General features: G+C 45.4%; 1 protein-coding gene across 1 annotated transcript in view; it reads left to right on the top strand.

Moving 5' to 3' along the window:
- Positions 1-19,923, top strand: part of OBSCN (obscurin, cytoskeletal calmodulin and titin-interacting RhoGEF) — a 640,872-nt gene that overhangs the window by 110,382 nt on the left and 510,567 nt on the right. The window contains exons 14-19 of the mRNA XM_040354276.1: positions 3,867-4,142; positions 5,595-5,870; positions 6,341-6,616; positions 7,814-8,089; positions 9,262-9,537; positions 10,688-10,963. Coding sequence (XP_040210210.1) covers positions 3,867-4,142; positions 5,595-5,870; positions 6,341-6,616; positions 7,814-8,089; positions 9,262-9,537; positions 10,688-10,963 — 1,656 coding nt within the window. The remainder of the gene's footprint in view (positions 1-3,866; positions 4,143-5,594; positions 5,871-6,340; positions 6,617-7,813; positions 8,090-9,261; positions 9,538-10,687; positions 10,964-19,923) is intronic.

Genomic DNA, 19,923 nt, shown 5'->3' with positions numbered 1-19,923 from the left:
GGGGGGAGCAGCAGGGTGACGAGCGATCGGCTCGTCATCTGCTGCGATCACCGCTGGACTCCAGGACAGGTAAGTGTCCTTATATTAAAAGTCAGCAGCTGCAGTATTTGTAGCTGCTGGCTTTTAATATATTTGTTTAGTGGCACATCCGCTTTAATGCAAAACGTGCTTGCAGCAGGTCAAATACAGATCAGAGGAAGTCTTGTCTAAAGGTCAAATGCACCTACCAATGAATTCTGAATGATCTCCAGGCTCCATTATCTCAATTTGTTTCTAGGGTAAGGCAAAGAAATCAGATATAGTAACACCACATCCAGGGCAGGACTTAGGGTGGTGGGGGCCCCTGGGCTTAATAATCGAAGGGGGCCCCTGGAGCAGAGAAGTGGGGGTGGGTGGGTTGTTACCTCCGACCGATCATAGTTGTTGAGGGGGGGTGGCTGGATCCGCTGACCTATCTCGTTCAAGTTGGTTGTTGAGCGGGGGGGGGGGCAGTAATTTTGGGGCCTCTTACACAGCTGCAGTGAAGGGGCCCCCCTAAGGCATAGAAGTTGTTAAGTTGTTGGGTGGGGGGGTACATCCATCCGCCGGAGTTGTTGAGCGGGGGTGCCAAAATTGCGGGAGGGGGTTGCTGCGATTGCCGTGAAATTGCGGGAGGGGGTTGACGTGATTGCTGCGAATGGGGGATTTCCGCAATATTGCGGGAGGGGATTTCCGCGATTGCTGCGAAATTGCGAGAGGGGGTTGCCGCGATTGCTGCGAACGGGGGGTTGCCGTGATTGACCCCGGGGGCCCCCATTGGGCAGGGCCCATGGGCTTGAGCCCAGCCAAGCCCAATGGTAAGTCCGGCCCTGACCACATCCCAAAAATTAATGAGATGAATAAGTAGGGGAAGAGGGGTAACAAACCCCGGGACTTTTTAGGTGTTCAGGTAGAGATAGTGTAAAGACACAAATACAAAAATGGATAAAATGTAGATAATTTATTACAAAGTTAAAAAAACATGAGGAAAATAATCCACCCATATCAAGAATTAACAGTTCCAGTAGCAGGTATGTGACAGACACTGACACTCAACATGTTTCGCTTTTTTGGAGCTTCTTCAGGAGGTCCTGGTGTCATGCGTAACATACTAAGGATAACAGAAAAGACATGAATGAAGCCTCATGTTAATTCTTTTAAACAACAAGAAAAAACAACCAAATCAATGGAGTTGGCATAATGAAACAATATGCAAAATATAAAGACAATCAAATTGATGAATATCAACAGTATATAGGTAGACGGGGCGAACCTTACCCAGGCTGCTAAAGACTGTGTATAAGACTTAATTTGAAATAGGAAAATGATACGTCCCATGCAAATTCAAGACCCCAGCTACCATAATCCCGGTATCCTCTACAAGAGCCGGCGGTTCTCTTTCAGATAAAAGTGGTCTCTGCGGCGGATTCGCCACAAGATCACTTTTATCGGCGGCGGGAGAGGAGCCGTGCTCTGGTGCCCTCCGCCGCTTACTGTAGCTGTCGGCAGCGGCGGAGGCGATCGGATCCTCTTCCTAGCATGACATGGAGACGAGTGAGGGGAAGATGGTCCCCACCCGTCTCCAAGTCATTGCAGGGCGGAAGCGACATCAAAACGTCACTTCCGCCCATAGCTCTTAAAGGGCAATTTTTTTTTTTTTTTCAAATGACAACATTTTTGTTTTTTTTATTGCATTTTAGTGTAAATATGAGATGTGAGGTCTTTTTGACCCCAGATCCCATATTTTAGAGGACCTGTCATGTTTTTTTCTATTACAAGGGATGTTTACATTCCTTGTAATAGGAATAAAAGTGACAAGGTAAAATAAATAAGAAACATTTTTTTTTTAAACGTGCCCCGTCCCGCCGAGCTCGCGTGCAGAAGCGAATGCATAAGAAAACGGTGTTCAAACCACACATGTGCGGTATCGCCGTGATCGGTAGAGCAAAAGCAATAATTCTCGCCCTAGGCCTACTCTGTAACTCAAAACATGCAACCTGTAGAAATTTTTTAATGTCGCCTGTGGAGATTTTTAAGGGTAAAAGTTTGTCGCCATTCCAGGAGCGGGCGCAATTTTGAAGTGTGACATGTTGGGTATCAGTTTACTTGGCGTAACATTATCTTTCACAAAATAAAAAAAATTGGGCTAACTTTACTGTTGTCTTATTTTTTAATTAAAAAAAGTGTATTTTTTTCAAAAAAAGTGCGCTTGTAAGACCGCTGCGCAAATATGGTGTGACAAAAATTATTGCAACGACCGCCATTTTATTCTCTAGGGTGTTAGAAAAAAAATTAAAATGTTTGGGGGTTCTAAGTAATTTTCTAGCAAAAAAAAATAATTTTTAACTTGTAAGTCTGACAGGCATAGGCCCAGATTCTCGTATCTGGGCGTAAAACTGTGCCGGCGTAACGTATCTGGTTTACGTTACGCCGCCGCAAGTTTTACAGGCAAGTGCTTTATTCACAAAGAACTTGCCTGTAAAGTTGCGGCGGCGTAGCGTAAATCACCCGACGCAAGCCCGCCTAATTCAAATGAGCCGGGTAGGGGGTGTGGAGCATTTAAATTAGGCGCGTTCCCGCGCCGAACATACTGCGCATGCTCCGTCCTGAAAATATCCCAGGGTTCATTGCTCTAAATGACGTCGCAAGGACGTCATTGGTTTCGACGTGAACGTAAATAGCGTCCAGCCCCATTCACGGACGACTTACGCAAACGACGTACATTTTTAAATTTTGATGCGGGAACGACGGCCATACTTAACATTGGTTGCCCCTCATATAGCAGGGGCAACTTTACGCGTCGCAAATCTAACGTAAACGTCGTAACTTCACTGCGTCGACCGCGCGTACGTTCGGGAATTCGCGTATTTTTCTAATTTGCATACTCGACGGGGAAAACGACGGAGGCGACACCTAGCGGCAAAAAAAAAAAAAATGCATTTAAGATCCGACAGCGTAAGAGCCTTACGCCTGTCGGATCTAATGGATATCTATGCGTAACTGATTCTAAGAATCAGTCGCATATATACGACGGCCCAGATTAGGACTTACAACGGCGTACATTGCGTTGCGCCGTCGTAAGCCCTTTGAGAATCTGGGCCTTGGTCCTTAAGTGGCTAGATTTGAGATCACAGGACTAACAAAAATTGCTTTTCCAAGTCTTTCCACCTTCTTCTAAAGACTCTGGTGGGGTTACATTGTTAGCAACCCCCCCTTTGCTTTTGTGCATTTTATAGAAGGTTTGTAGAATTCAGCAGGGCTGGACTGGGACAAAAATTTGGCCCTGGACTTCATCCAGACTGGCCCATTTTGACATGTCTCTCCTATGGCGGCCGGACAACAAACCCGCAACCCCCCCCTGGCCACCCAAGCCCCCTCTCCCCCTTAACTAGCCACTAGCTGTTCTACTTTATTAGAGTAGCACGGTTGGTACTGGTACTCTTATAGGCAGTACCAGTAGGGAAGCTACACATTATTTCACCCGGGGCAAAGAATCAGTTTGGTGCCCCCCCTTATGGGACAAGTTTAGGCAGAAGTGAGAAACTCCCAGGCCATAGCTGTCGAGTCAGCTGTCTGTCCCCTACCCCATGCTCCTCTGTCGTCCCCCCTGCTCCTCTGGTCCTCTCCCTGATTCTCTGTTCCCCCCAGGTGAGCTCTGCGGGGAGGTAGAGACAGAGGAGCGGAGGGGGGCGGCGGTCTGCTGTCACTGAACCAGGCCCACCGGGAAACTCCCTGTAGTCCCAATGGCCAGTCCATCCCTGGAATTCAGGGAAGTTTCAAACATCTTGTTGCTCATTTTTCCTCATATTTGCAGACAACAGACTCAAGTTATTGTGTTTTATCTACAGAACCAGAGCCGGCTTTCATCCACCAGGACAAAGTCCAGAAAGAGGTCCAAGTTCTTGTCTCGGAGAAGACCACCCTAAGCTGTGAGGTCTCCCAGGAGAAGACGGAGGTGAAGTGGTACAAGGACGGAAAGTCGATCACCTCCAGCAAGAAACTGAAGCTGGAGTCTGAGGGTAAATCTCGGCGTCTGGTGGTGGAACAGGTGGAGAAGAAAGATGCCGGAGAATATACCTGTGAGGCCGCTGGACAGAAGATCAACTTTAAGATCAACGTCAAAGGTTAGCAGGATCATGGGATATTGAACAAACAGGGGAGAGAAGAAGCGCCTAGTAATTGCAGCATAAGGACTGTTTATTAAAAACACAAAGAGCTAGATTCAGGTAGCTCGGCGCTCCTTTTGGCCGGCGTAGCGCATCTCAAATGTGCTACGCCGACACAAAACAGGGAGCCCAGACCAGTATTCTCAAAGATCTGGCGCCGTACGTTGCGACAGCGTAGTGTAAATAGGCCGGCGTAAGCCCGCCTAATTCAAACTAGGCAGGTAGTGGGCGTACTTCATTTAAATTAGCCGTGACCCCATGTAAATGAATGGCCGTTCGTAAGGCGCATGCGCGCGCATGCTCAGAATCACGTCGCAAATACTCCCTAAGAAACGTCAGCTCAATGCTTTCGACGTGAACGTAACCCAGGCACAGCCCCATTCACGTACCACTTACGTAAACGACGTAAAGTTCCTCATATAGCAGGGATAACTGTACGCCGGACGTAAGCCTTGCGTAAACGGCGTAGCGGGCGCAAGTACGTTCGTGAATCTGTGTATCTAGCTCATTTACATATTCTACGCGTAAATCTACGGAAGCGCCCCTAGCGGCCAGCGTAAATATGCACCCTAGATACGACGGCGTACTAAGACTTACGTCGGTCGGATGAAGCAGGAATTCAGGCGTATCTAGTTCCCTTCAACTTACGTGGCGTATCAATAGATACGCCGACGTAAAGTCTTTGTGAATCTAGCTCAATATTGGCAACTTACATTGTTAAAAGGCCAACGGGCTCATCAATAAAGAAGACCGCTGTTCTGTGTGTAATGTCTCCGTCCCTCCATGGGACGGGTGGCTCTGTGGATAAGGGGTAGACATGTGCAATTTGTTTAGTTCCGAATTACTTTTTTTGACAAATTTGTTAATTCCGAATTGCAAATTTTTGAATTACGAATTAAAATTTCAGAAATGTGAACAATTTCGAAAATTTTGGTAATTCTAAAAATTTCAGTAATTTCCGAAAATTTTGGTAATTATAAAATTTTGAAAATTATAAAATAAAGTTGAGTGACCACAATTTGGTCTGCTCCTATAAAAGTTCCAATGCCCTGACTGTCTACTTTGGAAATGTTTCAATGCAGCAAAGTGTAGACATTTTTTGCCTCTTATAAAGCAAATTAAATAGCCAAACACAAAGCTGTTAAGTCTGAAGGATATATTTCGACTGCCATTGCTGAACACCACCTGAAAAAGCCTTATTTTCTGTCATACTGATCCAAGGGCATCAGTACTTTGACCAATAGCCCCAAACAAGTATTTACATCAGAAGCTAGGATAATGGCTGCAAATTTAATGCAGGTCGTTGTAAAACTAGAGACAGCCAGGCAAGTAACATTTTCACGCTTTATATGTCCATGAATACAACATTTATTTTTCTATAGTGTGCTTTTAAATGTTTATGTATTTTAGAACCAGAGCCGGCATTTATCAGTCTGGACAAGGTACAAAAAGAGGTCCAGGTTGTGGTGTCAGAGAAGGCCACCCTGAGCTGTGAGGTGGCCCAGGAGAAGACGGAGGTGAAGTGGTACAAGGAAGGGAAACTGATCACCTCCAGCAAGAAACTGAAGGCAGAAACTGATGGTAAATCACGCCGTCTGGTGGTGGAACAGGTGGAGAAGAAAGATGCCGGAGAATATACCTGTGAGGCCGCCGGACAGAAGATCAACTTCAAGATCAACGTCAAAGGTAGCTACAACTTTCCAGTTCCTTTACTGCTTTACTTCATTAAGATATCGAACTAAAAAATATTACACCTATACTGAAAGTGGACCTAAAGTCCTATGACTGGTCCCTACAAAATAACCAAAAACTTGACCAAGGAGTGTTGAAGAACCAATGCAATTCTGACTATATTGTGACTCATTAGACTATACAGTACATGTTTTATTTTAGATTTACATCTGCTTTTAGTTATGATTTTTTTTGGCATTGCCCTCAAAAGAAAAAAAATCTCACTAGGGTTATGGAGAGAGAAAGACCACTCTTCAGTCTTCACCACTTTTGTAAAGACTGTAAGCTTGAATTGACAGCTAACCGATCTCTGCCTTTGCAAGTAAAAAGCTTGAAGGAACCAGGAAACCTTTACAGACATTTTGTTAGTCATCCTCAAATTAATGGGAATAGCAGATTTATTATGGTTTATGCTTTTATTACAGAACCAGAGCCAGCATTTATCCATCAAGAAAAGGTCCAAAAAGAAGTCCAGGCTACCTTGTCAGAGAAGGCCACCCTGAGCTGTGAGGTGGCCCAGGAGAAGACAGAGGTGAAGTGGTACAAAGAAGGGAAATTGATCACTTCCAGCAAAAAAATTAAGGTAGAAACTGATGGTAAATCACGGCGTCTGGTGGTGGAACAGGTGGAGAAGAAAGATGCTGGAGAATATACCTGTGAGGCTGCCGGGCAGAAGATCAACTTCAAGATCAACATCAAAGGTAGCTAAAACTTTCCAGTGCCTTTACTCCTTTAGTTTATTCAGATATATAATTGAATTTTTTTACATATATGAAGTAAAAATGTGCAATACTATACACTCTATTGTAACCTATATAGCTATTGCATATATGTATTAATTGTATATCCCTATAATTAGCTAGTCTATCAGAGTATGCTAGGCCTAATGATATAATATTAGCTATGAAGACAACTACATCTGCTTAGTAAACAATGTTACATTTATTTCCCAAGAAAATAGAAATATCACATACTAAACAGCAGATATCTATAGAGCCTATAACAACAATAAAAGATACTTATCGCCTCCTCTAGGTAAAATCCTTGTTGGCTAAACTCAAGATGGCAAAAGAGGACTCTCTGTTTCAAACAGTCCTATTTAAAGAACCTCAGTCGTATCTCATTCAACCCCCCCCCCCCTTGCCAGCCCCACTCGGTTTTGGACGAATCAGAATGTTCACAGGGCAGTCTTTCTCATACTGACCGTCTTGCCGTAATTGGCCTCTGGGGGCAGCACTGCCTATATCATCTTCCGGAGCTTGCTGGCCCTTGATTTTTGTCATCAATCATCCCGGTAGTCATGCTCTCTTTGAAGCTTGCTTGAGGAGTAGACAGATCGGAGTCTGTTTTGTCATGTAAAGTTAGAGGCTTAATTGGCTACATTCCAACCTGGGGGGGGGGGCATCCTGTCCTCCAGGGAACTGCAAGCATCAGCCTGGCTGACCGTTGGGAATGAAAACAGATATGTAGAAAATCCAGAAATTATATTAATTCATGTTGCCTTCCAACAATATACTTAAAGCGGACCTAAAGTTCCATATATGGTCCACACAAAATAACCAAAAACTGGACCAAGAAGTGTTGAGGAACCAATGCCCTTCTGGCTATATTGTTAAGTGACTCATTAGACTATACATGTTTTATTTTTGATTTTTCATCTGCTTTGAGTTATGATTTTTTGGGCATTGTCCCTGAATCTCACTTGGGTAATGAAGAGAGAAGGATCACTCTTCACCACCTTTGTGAGGACTCTATAAGCTTGAATTGTCACCTAACCATTTTTTGCCTATGCACAGTAAATAGCTTGAAGGAACCAGGAAATCTTTACAGACATTTTGTTAGACAGCCTCAAATTATTGGGAACAAGAGGCCAATTTTGGTTTATGCTTTTGTTACAGAACCAGAGCCAGCATTCATCCATCAAGAAAAGGTCCAAAAAGAAGTCCAGGCTATCTTGTCAGAGAAGGCCACCCTGAGCTGTGAGGTGGCCCAGGAGAAGACGGAGGTGAAGTGGTACAAAGAAGGGAAACTGATCACCTCCAGCAAGAAACTGAAGGTAGAAACTGATGGTAAATCTCGGCGTCTGGTGGTGGAACAGGTGGAGAAGAAAGATGCCGGAGAATATACCTGTGAGGCCGCCGGACAGAAGATCAACTTCAAAATCAACGTCAAAGGTTGCTAAAACTTTCCCGTTCCTTTACTCCTTTAGTTTATTCAGATATATAATTGAAAAATATTACACATATGAAGTAAAAATTTACAATACTATACATTCTATTTGAACCTATATAGCTATTGCATATCCCTATAATTAGCTAGTCTATCAGAGTATGCTAGGCCTAATGATATAATATTAGCTATGAAGACAACCACATCTGCTTAGTAAACAATGTTACATTTATTTCCCAAGAAAATAGGAATATCACATACTAAACAGCAGATATCTAAAGAGCCTATAACAACAATAAAATATACTTATCGCCTCCTCTAGGTAGAATCCTTGTTGGCTGAGCTCAAGATGGCAAAAGAAGGCTCTCTGTTTCAAACAGTCCTATTTAAAGAACCTCAGTCATATCTCATTCAAACCCCCCGCCCCCTTGCCAGCCCCACTCGGTTTTGGACGAATCAGAATGTTCACAGGGCAGTCTTCCTCATACTGACCGTCTTGCCGTAATTGGCCTCTGGGGGCAGCACTGCCCATATCATCTTCCGGAGCTTGCTGGTCCTTGATTTTTGTCATCAATCATCCCGGTAGTCATGCTCTCTTTGAAGCTTGCTTGAGGAGTAGACAGATCAGAGTCTGTTTTGTCATGTAAATTTAGAGGCTTAATTGGCTACATTCCAACCTGGGGGGGCATCCTGTCCTCCAGGGAACTGCAAGCATCAGCCTGGCTGACCGTTGGGAATGAAAACAGATATGTAGAAAATCCAGAAATTAATTCATGTTGCCTTCCAACAATATACTTAAAGCGGACCTAAAGTTCCATATATGGTCCACACAAAATAACCAAAAACTGGACCAAGAAGTGTTGAGGAACCAATGCCCTTCTGGCTATATTGTTAAGTGACTCATTAGACTATACATGTTTTATGTTAGATTTTTCATCTGCTTTGAGTTATGATTTTTTGGGCATTGTCCCTGAATCTCACTTGGGTAATGAAGAGAGAAGGACCACTCTTCACCACCTTTGTGAGGACTCTATAAGCTTGAATTGTCACCTAACCGTTTTTTGCCTATGCACAGTAAATAGCTTGAAGGAACCAGGAAATCTTTACAGACATTTTGTTAGACCGCCTCAAATTATTGGGAACAAGAGGCCAATTTTGGTTTATGCTTTTGTTACAGAACCAGAGCCAGCATTCATCCATCAAGAAAAGGTCCAAAAAGAAGTCCAGGCTATCTTGTCAGAGAAGGCCACCCTGAGCTGTGAGGTGGCCCAGGAGAAGACAGAGGTGAAGTGGTACAAAGAAGGGAAACTGATCACCTCCAGCAAGAAACTGAAGGTAGAAACTGATGGTAAATCTCGGCGTCTGGTGGTGGAACAGGTGGAGAAGAAAGATGCCGGAGAATATACCTGTGAGGCCGCCGGACAGAAGATCAACTTCAAAATCAACGTCAAAGGTTGCTAAAACTTTCCCGTTCCTTTACTCCTTTAGTTTATTCAGATATATAATTGAAAAATATTACACATATGAAGTAAAAATTTGCAATACTATACATTCTATTTTAACCTATATAGCTATTGCATATCCCTATAATTAGCTAGTCTATCAGAGTATGCTAGGCCTAATGATATAATATTAGCTATGAAGAAAACTACATCTGCTTAGTAAACAATGTTAAATTTATTTCCCAAGAAAATAGGAATATCACATACAAAACAGCAGATATCTAAAGAGCCTATAACAACAATAAAATATACTTATCGCCTCCTCTAGGTAGAATCCTTGTTGGCTGAGCTCAAGATGGCAAAAGAAGGCTCTCTGTTTCAAACAGTCCTATTTAAAGAACCTCAGTCGTGTCTCATTTAAACTCCCCCCCTTGCCCCCCACTCGGTTTTGGACGAATCAGAATGTTCACAGGGTAGTCTTCCTCATTACTGACCGTCTTTCCGTAATTGGCCCCTGGGGGCAGCACTGCCCAAATCATCTTCCGGCACTTGCTGGTCCTTGATTTTTGTCATCAATCTTTCCGGTTGTCATGATTTCTTTAAAGCTTGCTTGTAGAGTAGACAGATCGGAGTCTGTATTGTCATGTAAAGTTAGAGGCTTAATTGACTTCATTCCCTGTCCTCCAGGGAACTGCAAGCATCAGCCTGGCTGACCGTTGGGAATGAAAACAGATATGTAGAAAATCCAGAAATTATATTAATTCCTCTTGCCTTCCAACACTATACTTAAAGCGGACCTAAAGTTCCATGTATGGTCCACACAAAAAAAACTGGACCAAGAAGTGTTCAGAAACCAATGCCCTTCTGGCTATATTGTGGAGTGACTCATTAGACTATACATGTTTTATTTTAGATTTACTTCTGCTTTTAGTTATGATTTTTTGGCCATTGCCCCTGAATCTCACTTGGGTTATGGAGAGAAAAGGACCACTTTTCACCACCTTTGTGAGGACTCTATAAGCTTGAATTGTCACCTAACCATTTTTTGCCTATGCACAGTAAATAACTTATAGGGACCAGGAAATCTTTACAGACATTTTCTTAGACAGCTTCGAATTATTGGGAACAAGAGGCCAATTTTGGTTTATGCTTTTGTTACAGAACCAGAGCCAGCATTCATCCATCAGGAAAAGGTTCAAAATGAAGTCCAGGCTATCTTGTCAGAGAAGACCACCCTGAGCTGTGAGCTGACCCAGGAGAAGACGGAGGTGAAGTGGTACAAAGAAGGGAAACTGATCACCTCCAGCAAGAAACTGAAGGTAGAAACTGATGGTAAATCACGGCGTCTGGTGGTGGAACAGGTGGAGAAGAATGATGCCGGAGAATATACCTGTGAGGCCGCCGGACAGAAGATCAAATTCAAGATCAACGTCAAAGGTAGCTAAAACTTTCCAGTTCCTTTACTGCTTTACTTTATTAAGATATCTAATTAAAACACATTACACGTAAATTCAAAGCGGACCTAAAGTCCCATGTATGGTCCCCACAAAATAACCAAAAACTTGACCAAGAAGTGTTGAGGAACCAATGCCCTTCTGGCTATATTGTGGAATGACTCATTAGACTATACATGTTTTATTTTAGATTTACGTCTGCTTTTAGTTATGATTTTTTGGCCATTGCCCCTGAATCTCACTTGGGTTATGGAGAGAGAAGGACCACTCTTCACCACCTTTGTGAGGACTCTATAAGCTTGAATTGTCACCTAACCATTTTTTGCCTATGCACAGTAGGGATGAGCCGAACATACCCGGGTTCGGTTCGCATCAGAACGTTCGAACAGACCGCGGGTTCGCGCGAACATTTAGAACCCCATTGAAGTCTATGGGACTCGAACGTTCGAATTCAAAAACGATCATTTTAAAGACCAATATTCAATTTAATGTTGGTAAACGTCTTTCAGAACCCGGGTCTTGCCCCAGGGAACATGTATCAATCGAAAAAAATATTTTAAAAACGGACGTTTTTGCGGAGCAGCGATTTTAATGATGTTTAAAGTGAAAAAAAAAAAATGAAAAATTCCTTCAAATATCACACCTGCTGTGTGTCTCTAGTAGTGGCACATGTTTAGAAATGTCCCTGCACAACATTAAATTATTATAAGAACAAAGTAATTTAATACTGGTTGCGCACGTGCTGTGTGGGAACAATATCTCGATTATTTTAGGGGTGGTGGGGGGGTGGCATTATCTTTTTGGGAAAGCAAAATTGTAGAAAAAAGGGCACCCCTCAAACATACTGTAATTGTAGCGCAACAAAGAGCCACGTGCAAAGTATTGCATCAAAAATTGTTATTAGGCGCCCTTGTTACACAGGGGCATAAAAATGTGTCCGTAGGCGCAACATAACACTGCAACCCCTCCCAATATCTGTAATTGGAGCGCAACAAGGAGCCACGTGCAAAGTATTGCATCAAAAATTGTTATTAGGCGCCCTTGTTACACAGGGGCATAAAAATGTGTCCGTAGGCGCAACATAACACTGCAACCCCTCCCAATATCTGTAATTGGAGCGCAACAAGGAGCCACGTGCAAAGTATTGCATCAAAAATTGTTATTAGGTGCCCCTGTTACACAGGGGCATAAAAATGTGTCCATAGGCGCAACATAACACTGCAACCCCTCCCAATATCTGTAATTGGAGCGCAACAAGGAGCCACGTGCAAAGTATTGCATCAAAAATTGTTATTAGGCGCCCTTGTTACACAGGGGCATAAAAATGTGTCCGTAGGCGCAACATAACACTGCAACCCCTCCCAATATCTGTAATTGGAGCGCAACAAGGAGCCACGTGCAAAGTATTGCATCAAAAATTGTTATTAGGCGCCCTTGTTACACAGGGGCATAAAAATGTGTCCGTAGGCGCAACATAACACTGCAACCCCTCCCAATATCTGTAATTGGAGCACAACAAGGAGCCACGTGCAAAGTATTGCATCAAAAATTGTTATTAGGTGCCCCTGTTACACAGGGGCATAAAAATGTGTCCATAGGCGCAACATAACACTGCAACCCCTCCCAATATCTGTAATTGGAGCGCAACAAGGAGCCACGTGCAAAGTATTGCATCAAAAATTGTTATTAGGTGCCCCTGTTACACAGGGGCATAAAAATGTGTCCATAGGCGCAACATAACACTGCAACCCCTCCCAATATCTGTAATTGGAGCGCAACAAGGAGCCACGTGCAAAGTATTGCATCAAAAATTGTTATTAGGTGCCCCTGTTACACAGGGGCATAAAAATGTGTCCATAGGCGCAACATAACACTGCAACCCCTCCCAATATCTGTAATTGGAGCGCAACAAGGAGCCACGTGCAAAGTATTGCATCAAAAATTGTTATAAGGTGCCCCTGTTGCACAGGGGCACAAAAATTAGGCCTTAGGCCACGTGCAAAGTATTGCATCAAAAATTGTTATTAGACGCCCCTGTTACACAGGGGCACAAAAATTAGGCCTTAGGCCACGTGCAAAGTATTGCATCAAAAATTGTTATTAGACGCCCCTGTTACACAGGGGCACACAAATTAGGCCTTAGGCCACGTGCAAAGTATTGCATCAAAAATTGTTATTAGACGCCCCTGTTACACAGGGGCACAAAAATTAGGCCTTAGGCCACGTGCAAAGTATTGCATCAAAAATTGTTATTAGACGCCCCTGTTACACAGGGGCACAAAAATTAGGCCTTAGGCCACGTGCAAAGTATTGCATCAAAAATTGTTATTAGACGCCCCTGTTACACAGGGGCACAAAAATTAGGCCTTAGGCCACGTGCAAAGTATTGCATCAAAAATTGTTATTAGACGCCCCTGTTACACAGGGGCACAAAAATTAGGCCTTAGGCCACGTGCAAAGTATTGCATCAAAAATTGTTATTAGACGCCACTGTTACACAGGGGCACAAAAATTAGGCCTTAGGCCACGTGCAAAGTATTGCATCAAAAATTGTTATTAGACGCCCCTGTTACACAGGGGCACAAAAATTAGGCCTTAGGCCACGTGCAAAGTATTGCATCAAAAATTGTTATTAGACGCCCCTGTTACACAGGGGCACAAAAATTAGGCCTTAGGCCACGTGCAAAGTATTGCATCAAAAATTGTTATTAGGCGCCCCTGTTAAACAGGGGCAGAAAAATTAGGCCTTAGGCACTGGTGGCGGAGCACAGAAAAACAAAATTTCTTACTAGCTAACAGCATGAAAAGTGAGGAGGAGAAGGATATTCCATCAGCAGCACAACAGGACAGTCACTCAGCATCAGCAGTCTCAAAGGGATCTGATATTTCAACACAAAATTCTTATTCAGTAACATCAGCATCAGGTGCTTGGTAGCCGGTGTTGATCCAAGCCTGATTCATTTTGATGAAGGTCAGTCGATCAACAGAGTCGGTGGAGAGGCGTACCCTGTGATCGGTCACAAAGCCTCCAGCAGCACTGAATGTACGTTCTGAAAGAACACTGGATGCAGGGCAAGCCAGTAGCTCAATTGCGTACTGTGCAAGCTCTGGCCAGTGATCCATCCTCAAGACCCAGTAAGCCAGAGGATTTTCCGTGGGGAAGGTGTCCAAGTCGGATCTTGCCGCTAGGTATTCCCGGACCATGTAAACCAGACGCTGGCGATGGTTGCTGGAACCGGTCAGACCTTGGGGCTGCGGACTAAAAAATTGTCTGAACGCATCGGTCAGACGGCCACCTTCTCCACCGCTCCTTCTCTGACTCACCGAAGCCTCAGCAAGACGTTGTCCAGGGCCAGGTTTTGGTAATCCCCCCGGTTCTGGGAACGCATTGCACAGACCCTTCTGCAAGGCCTCCCGCAGTAGTTTCATCTTCTGCTCCCTCTGCGATGGCAACATAAGATCCGTTACCTTACTCTTGTAACGTGGATCAAGGAGAGTTGCCAGCCAGTAATGATCCCTCTCCTTGATAGCACGTACACGAGGATCCTTACGCAGGCTTTGCAGAATCAGGGAGGCCATGCAGCGTAGGTTTGCAGAGGCATTCGGGGCACAGTCCTCTGGGTCACTGAGGACGACAGGATCCTCAGCCACCTCATCCCAGCCACGTAAAAGTCCACGTGTTCCTTGGGACTGTAAATGATCCCTTGAAGACTGCTGCTGTTGATGCTGAGTGCTAGGCTCCACCTCCATGCTGCTGATACAATCCTCCTCCTCCTCCTCTTCCTCATCCTCCTCCTCCTCTTCCTGTGTTCCAGGTGGGCAAGCAGGAACAGTGTCTGGATAAAGGGGGCCTTGAGAGGTAAGGAAGTCCTCCTCTTCCTCCCTCTGTTCTGCCTCAAGGGCCCTGTCCATTATTCCACGTAGGGTGTGCTCCAACATGTGAATAAGCGGGACAGTCTCACTGATGCATGCACTGTCACTGCTCACCATCCTCGTGGCCTCCTCAAATGGTGACAGGACAGTGCATGCATCCCTGATCAAGGCCCACTGGCGTGGTGAAAAAAACCCAAGCTCCCCTGAGCCAGTTCTGCTGCCATATTGGCACAGGTACTCATTGATGGCCCTCTGCTGCGTGTGCAGCCGCTGCAGCATGGCCAACGTAGAGTTCCATCTGGTGGGCATGTCACAGATTAGGCGGTTCTTGGGCAGGTTGTATTCCCTCTGGAGGTCTGTCAGCCGAGCAGTGGCATTATATGACCTCCGGAAATGCACACAGACTTTCCTGGCCTGCCTCAGGACATCCTGTAAGCCAGGGTACCTGCCCAAGAACCGCTGCACCACCAAATTGAGAACATGCGCAAAACAGGGCACATGGGTGAGTTTTCCACGTCGCAGGGCAGAGAGGAGGTTGGTGCCATTATCGCTGACCACCATTCCAGGCTTCAGCTGGCGTGGCGTCAACCACCTCTGAGCCTGCCCCTGCAGAGCTGAAAGAACCTCTTCCCCAGTGTGGCTCCTGTCTCCCAAGCACACCAGCTCTAGGACCGCATGGCATCTCTTGGCCTGCATTCCTGCGTAGCCCGTCGTACGCCTACGGAGCACGGCTGGTTCTGAGCCAACATCACCACAGGAAGAGGCCACAGAGGAAGAAGAAGAGGAGGGGGTGGAGGAGAGAGGTGTGTCACAAGCAGTTGTAGTGTTTTGGAGGCGTGGTGGTGGAACAACCTCCAAAACTACTGTGCCTTGACCTGCGTCCTTCCCAGCTGCCAGCAGAGTCACCCAATGGGCCGTAAAAGACAGGTAACGTCCCTGTCCATGCCTGCTGGACCATGAGTCAGCGGTAAGATGCACCTTACCACTGACCGCCCTGTCCAGCGAGGTATGGACATTGCCTTCCACATGCCGGTAGAGAGCCGGAATCGCCTTCCGTGAAAAAAAGTGGCGTTTGGGTACTTGCCACTGAGGTACTGCACATTCCACAAACTCACGGAAGGGGGCAGAATCTACCAACTGAAAAGGTAGCAGTTGAAGTGCTAGCAATTTTGCTAAGCTAGCATTCAACCGCTGGGCATGTGGATGGCTGGGAGCGTACTTCTTTCGGCGCTGCAGCAGCTGGGGCAGGGAAATTTGTCTGGTAATATCAGTAGATTGGCCGGATGTACTACCACTACTACGTTGTGACACACCTATTTCTACACCTTCGCTGCAGGCTGCAGAGAGGACTAGGGGTCTAGTGGGGTTTGAGGTCACAGAAGGGCAAGGGGAGGACCGCTTTGGTCTTTGGTGTGGGTCTTTCTGGTATGCCTGCCAACGAGCTGCATGGCAGGTCGACATATGTCTGGACAAGCATGTGGTGCCCAAGCGGGTGATGTTTTGGCCACGCGAGATACGCTTGAGACATATGTTGCAAACAGCAAAGGTAGCATCTGATGGACAGGTTTCAAAAAAGGCCCACACCAAAGAACTTTTGCTGTACCGTTGAGACACAGCAGCGCCACGTAATGCAGTTGGTGTACTGCCCTTAAGCTGAACCCTGGAGGGCTTCCTGCCTCTTTGAAGATGTGCCTGTGCCTCGTCCTCTTCCTCCTCCTCCTCTCTCCTACCAGGCACCCAGGTAGAGTCAATGACCTCATCATCCCCTCCCTCCTCATCATCACTGGCGACAACCTGGCAGTATGCTCCAGCTGGGGGAACATCACTCCCAGATTGTTGTCCCTCTCGGCCACCCCCTCTCCCTGGGCTCACATCAATGCCTTCCTCTATCAGTGTTCCGTCATCGGAGTCTTCAAAACGCTGTGCATCTTCAGCTAGCATGTACCCAACACTGTGTTGAAACAGTTCGGGGGACTCCTCAGGAGGACACGGTGGGACTAGGGAAGGATTGTGTGATCCCATTGTGCAGAGGGTAGAGGACGCCTTGGCAGCTGCTTTGCCAGACAAACTATAATCAGTCTGTGTGAGAGAGGATGAGGAGGATGAGGACGGCTTGGTCATCCACTCAACTAATTTCTCAGCATGTTGAGGCTCAACACGGCCAGCTCCCGAAAAGAAGGACGAGCGGCCACGGCCACGTGCTGAAGAGGATGCACCACATCCATCACCAGCGTTACCTCTAGATGCAGAGCCTGCTTGCCCTCGTGACTCTCTGCCTCTCTTTGTCCTTCCAGCCATAGTTATGCGTTCAGGTGTTATGTAACAAAGTAGTCGCTGTCACACCGACTGCGTTCAGATGGTATTAAACAGCAATCACACAGTAAGAGCGACTTGGTTCAAGTGTAAAGTAACAAAATAGTCGCTGTCACACCGACTGCGTTCAGATGGTATTAAACAGCAACCACACAGTAAGAGCGACTTGGCTCAAGTGTAAAGTAACAAAATAGTCGCTGTCACACCAACTGCGTTCAGATGGTATTAAACAGCAACCACACAGTAAGAGCGACTTGGCTCAAGTGTAAAGTAACAAAGTAGTCGCTGTCACACCGACTGCGTTCAGATGGTATTAAACAGCAATCACACAGTAAGAGCGACTTGGTTCAAGTGTAAAGTAACAAAATAGTCGCTGTCACACCAACTGCGTTCAGATGGTATTAAACAGCAACCACACAGTAAGAGCGACTTGGCTCAAGTGTAAAGTAACAAAATAGTCGCTGTCACACCGACTGCGTTCAGATGGTATTAAACAGCAACCACACAGTAAGAGCGACTTGGCTCAAGTGTGAAGTAACAAAATAGTCGCTGTCACACCAACTGCGTTCAGATGGTATTAAACAGCAACCACACAGTAAGAGCGACTTGGCTCAAGTGTAAAGTAACAAAATAGTCGCTGTCACACCGACTGCGTTCAGATGGTATTAAACAGCAACCACACAGTAAGAGTGACTTGGCTCAAGTGTAAAGTAACAAAATAGTCGCTGTCACACCAACTGCGTTCAGATGGTATTAAACAGCAACCACACAGTAAGAGCGACTTGGCTCAAGTGTAAAGTAACAAAATAGTCGCTGTCACACCGACTGCGTTCAGATGGTATTAAACAGCAATCACACAGTAAGAGCGACTTGGTTCAAGTGTAAAGTAACAAAATAGTCGCTGTCACACCAACTGCTTTCAGATGGTATTAAACAGCAACCACACAGTAAGAGCGACTTGGCTCAAGTGTAAAGTAACAAAATAGTCGCTGTCACACCGACTGCGTTCAGATGGTATTAAACAGCAACCACACAGTAAGAGTGACTTGGCTCAAGTGTAAAGTAACAAAATAGTCGCTGTCACACCAACTGCGTTCAGATGGTATTAAACAGCAACCACACAGTAAGAGCGACTTGGCTCAAGTGTAAAGTAACAAAATAGTCGCTGTCACACCAACTGCGTTCAGATGGTATTAAACAGCAACCACACAGTAAGAGCGACTTGGCTCAAGTGTAAAGTAACAAAATAGTCGCTGTCACACCGACTGCGTTCAGATGGTATTAAACAGCAATCACACAGTAAGAGCGACTTGGTTCAAGTGTAAAGTAACAAAATAGTCGCTGTCACACCAACTGCTTTCAGATGGTATTAAACAGCAACCACACAGTAAGAGCGACTTGGCTCAAGTGTAAAGTAACAAAATAGTCGCTGTCACACCGACTGCGTTCAGATGGTATTAAACAGCAATCACACAGTAAGAGCGACTTGGTTCAAGTGTAAAGTAACAAAATAGTCGCTGTCACACCAACTGCTTTCAGAAGGTATTAAACAGCAACCACACAGTAAGAGCGACTTGGCTCAAGTGTAAAGTAACAAAATAGCCGCAGTGACACCAACTGCCTTTAGTTGCTATTAAACAGCACGCACGCAGTAATAGCGACTGCGGTCAAATGCGATTTAACAGCACGCACGCAGTGACACCAACTGCCTTTAGTTGCTATTAAACAGCACGCACGCAGTAATAGCGACTGCGGTCAAATGCGATTTAACAGCACGCACGCAGTGACACCAACTGCCTTTAGTTGCTATTAAACAGCACGCACGCAGTAATAGCGACTGCGGTCAAATGCGATTTAACAGCACGCACGCAGTGACACCAACTGCCTTTAGTTGCTATTAAACAGCACGCACGCAGTAATAGCGACTGCGGTCAAATGCGATTTAACAGCACGCACGCAGTGACACCAACTGCCTTTAGTTGCTATTAAACAGCACGCACGCAGTAATAGCGACTGCGGTCAAATGCGATTTAACAGCACGCACGCAGTGACACCAACTGCCTTTAGTTGCTATTAAACAGCACACACGCAGTAATAGCGACTGCGGTCAAATGCGATTTAACAGCACGCACGCAGTGACACCAACTGCCTTTAGTTGCTATTAAACAGCACGCACGCAGTAATAGCGACTGCGGTCAAATGCGATTTAACAGCACGCACGCAGTGACACCAACTGCCTTTAGTTGCTATTAAACAGCACGCACGCAGTAATAGCGACTGCGGTCAAATGCGATTTAACAGCACGCACGCAGTGACACCAACTGCCTTTAGTTGCTATTAAACAGCACGCACGCAGTAATCGCGACTGCGGTCAAATGCGATTTAACAGCACGCACGCAGTGACACCAACTGCCTTTAGTTGCTATTAAACAGAACGCACGCAGTAATAGCGACTGCGGTCAAATGCGATTTAACAGCACGCACGCAGTGACACCAACTGCCTTTAGTTGCTATTAAACAGCACGCACGCAGTAATAGCGACTGCGGTCAAATGCGATTTAACAGCACGCACGCAGTGACACCAACTGCCTTTAGTTGCTATTAAACAGCACGCACGCAGTAATAGCGACTGCGTTTCTGTGCAATTCAATAGCCCAGTTGCATTAACAGCGACTGCGCTTCTGTGCAAATAAATTGCACACGTGCAGTAACAGGTAATGCGTCTGTGTGTGCAATTAACTAGCAATATAACACGTT

This window comes from Rana temporaria, chromosome 5, assembly GCF_905171775.1.
Source record: "Rana temporaria chromosome 5, aRanTem1.1, whole genome shotgun sequence".
Lineage (NCBI taxonomy): Eukaryota > Metazoa > Chordata > Amphibia > Anura > Ranidae > Rana > Rana temporaria.
The sequence above is the reverse complement of the archived record's forward strand: the minus strand, read 5'-3'. Positions and strand labels throughout refer to the sequence as shown.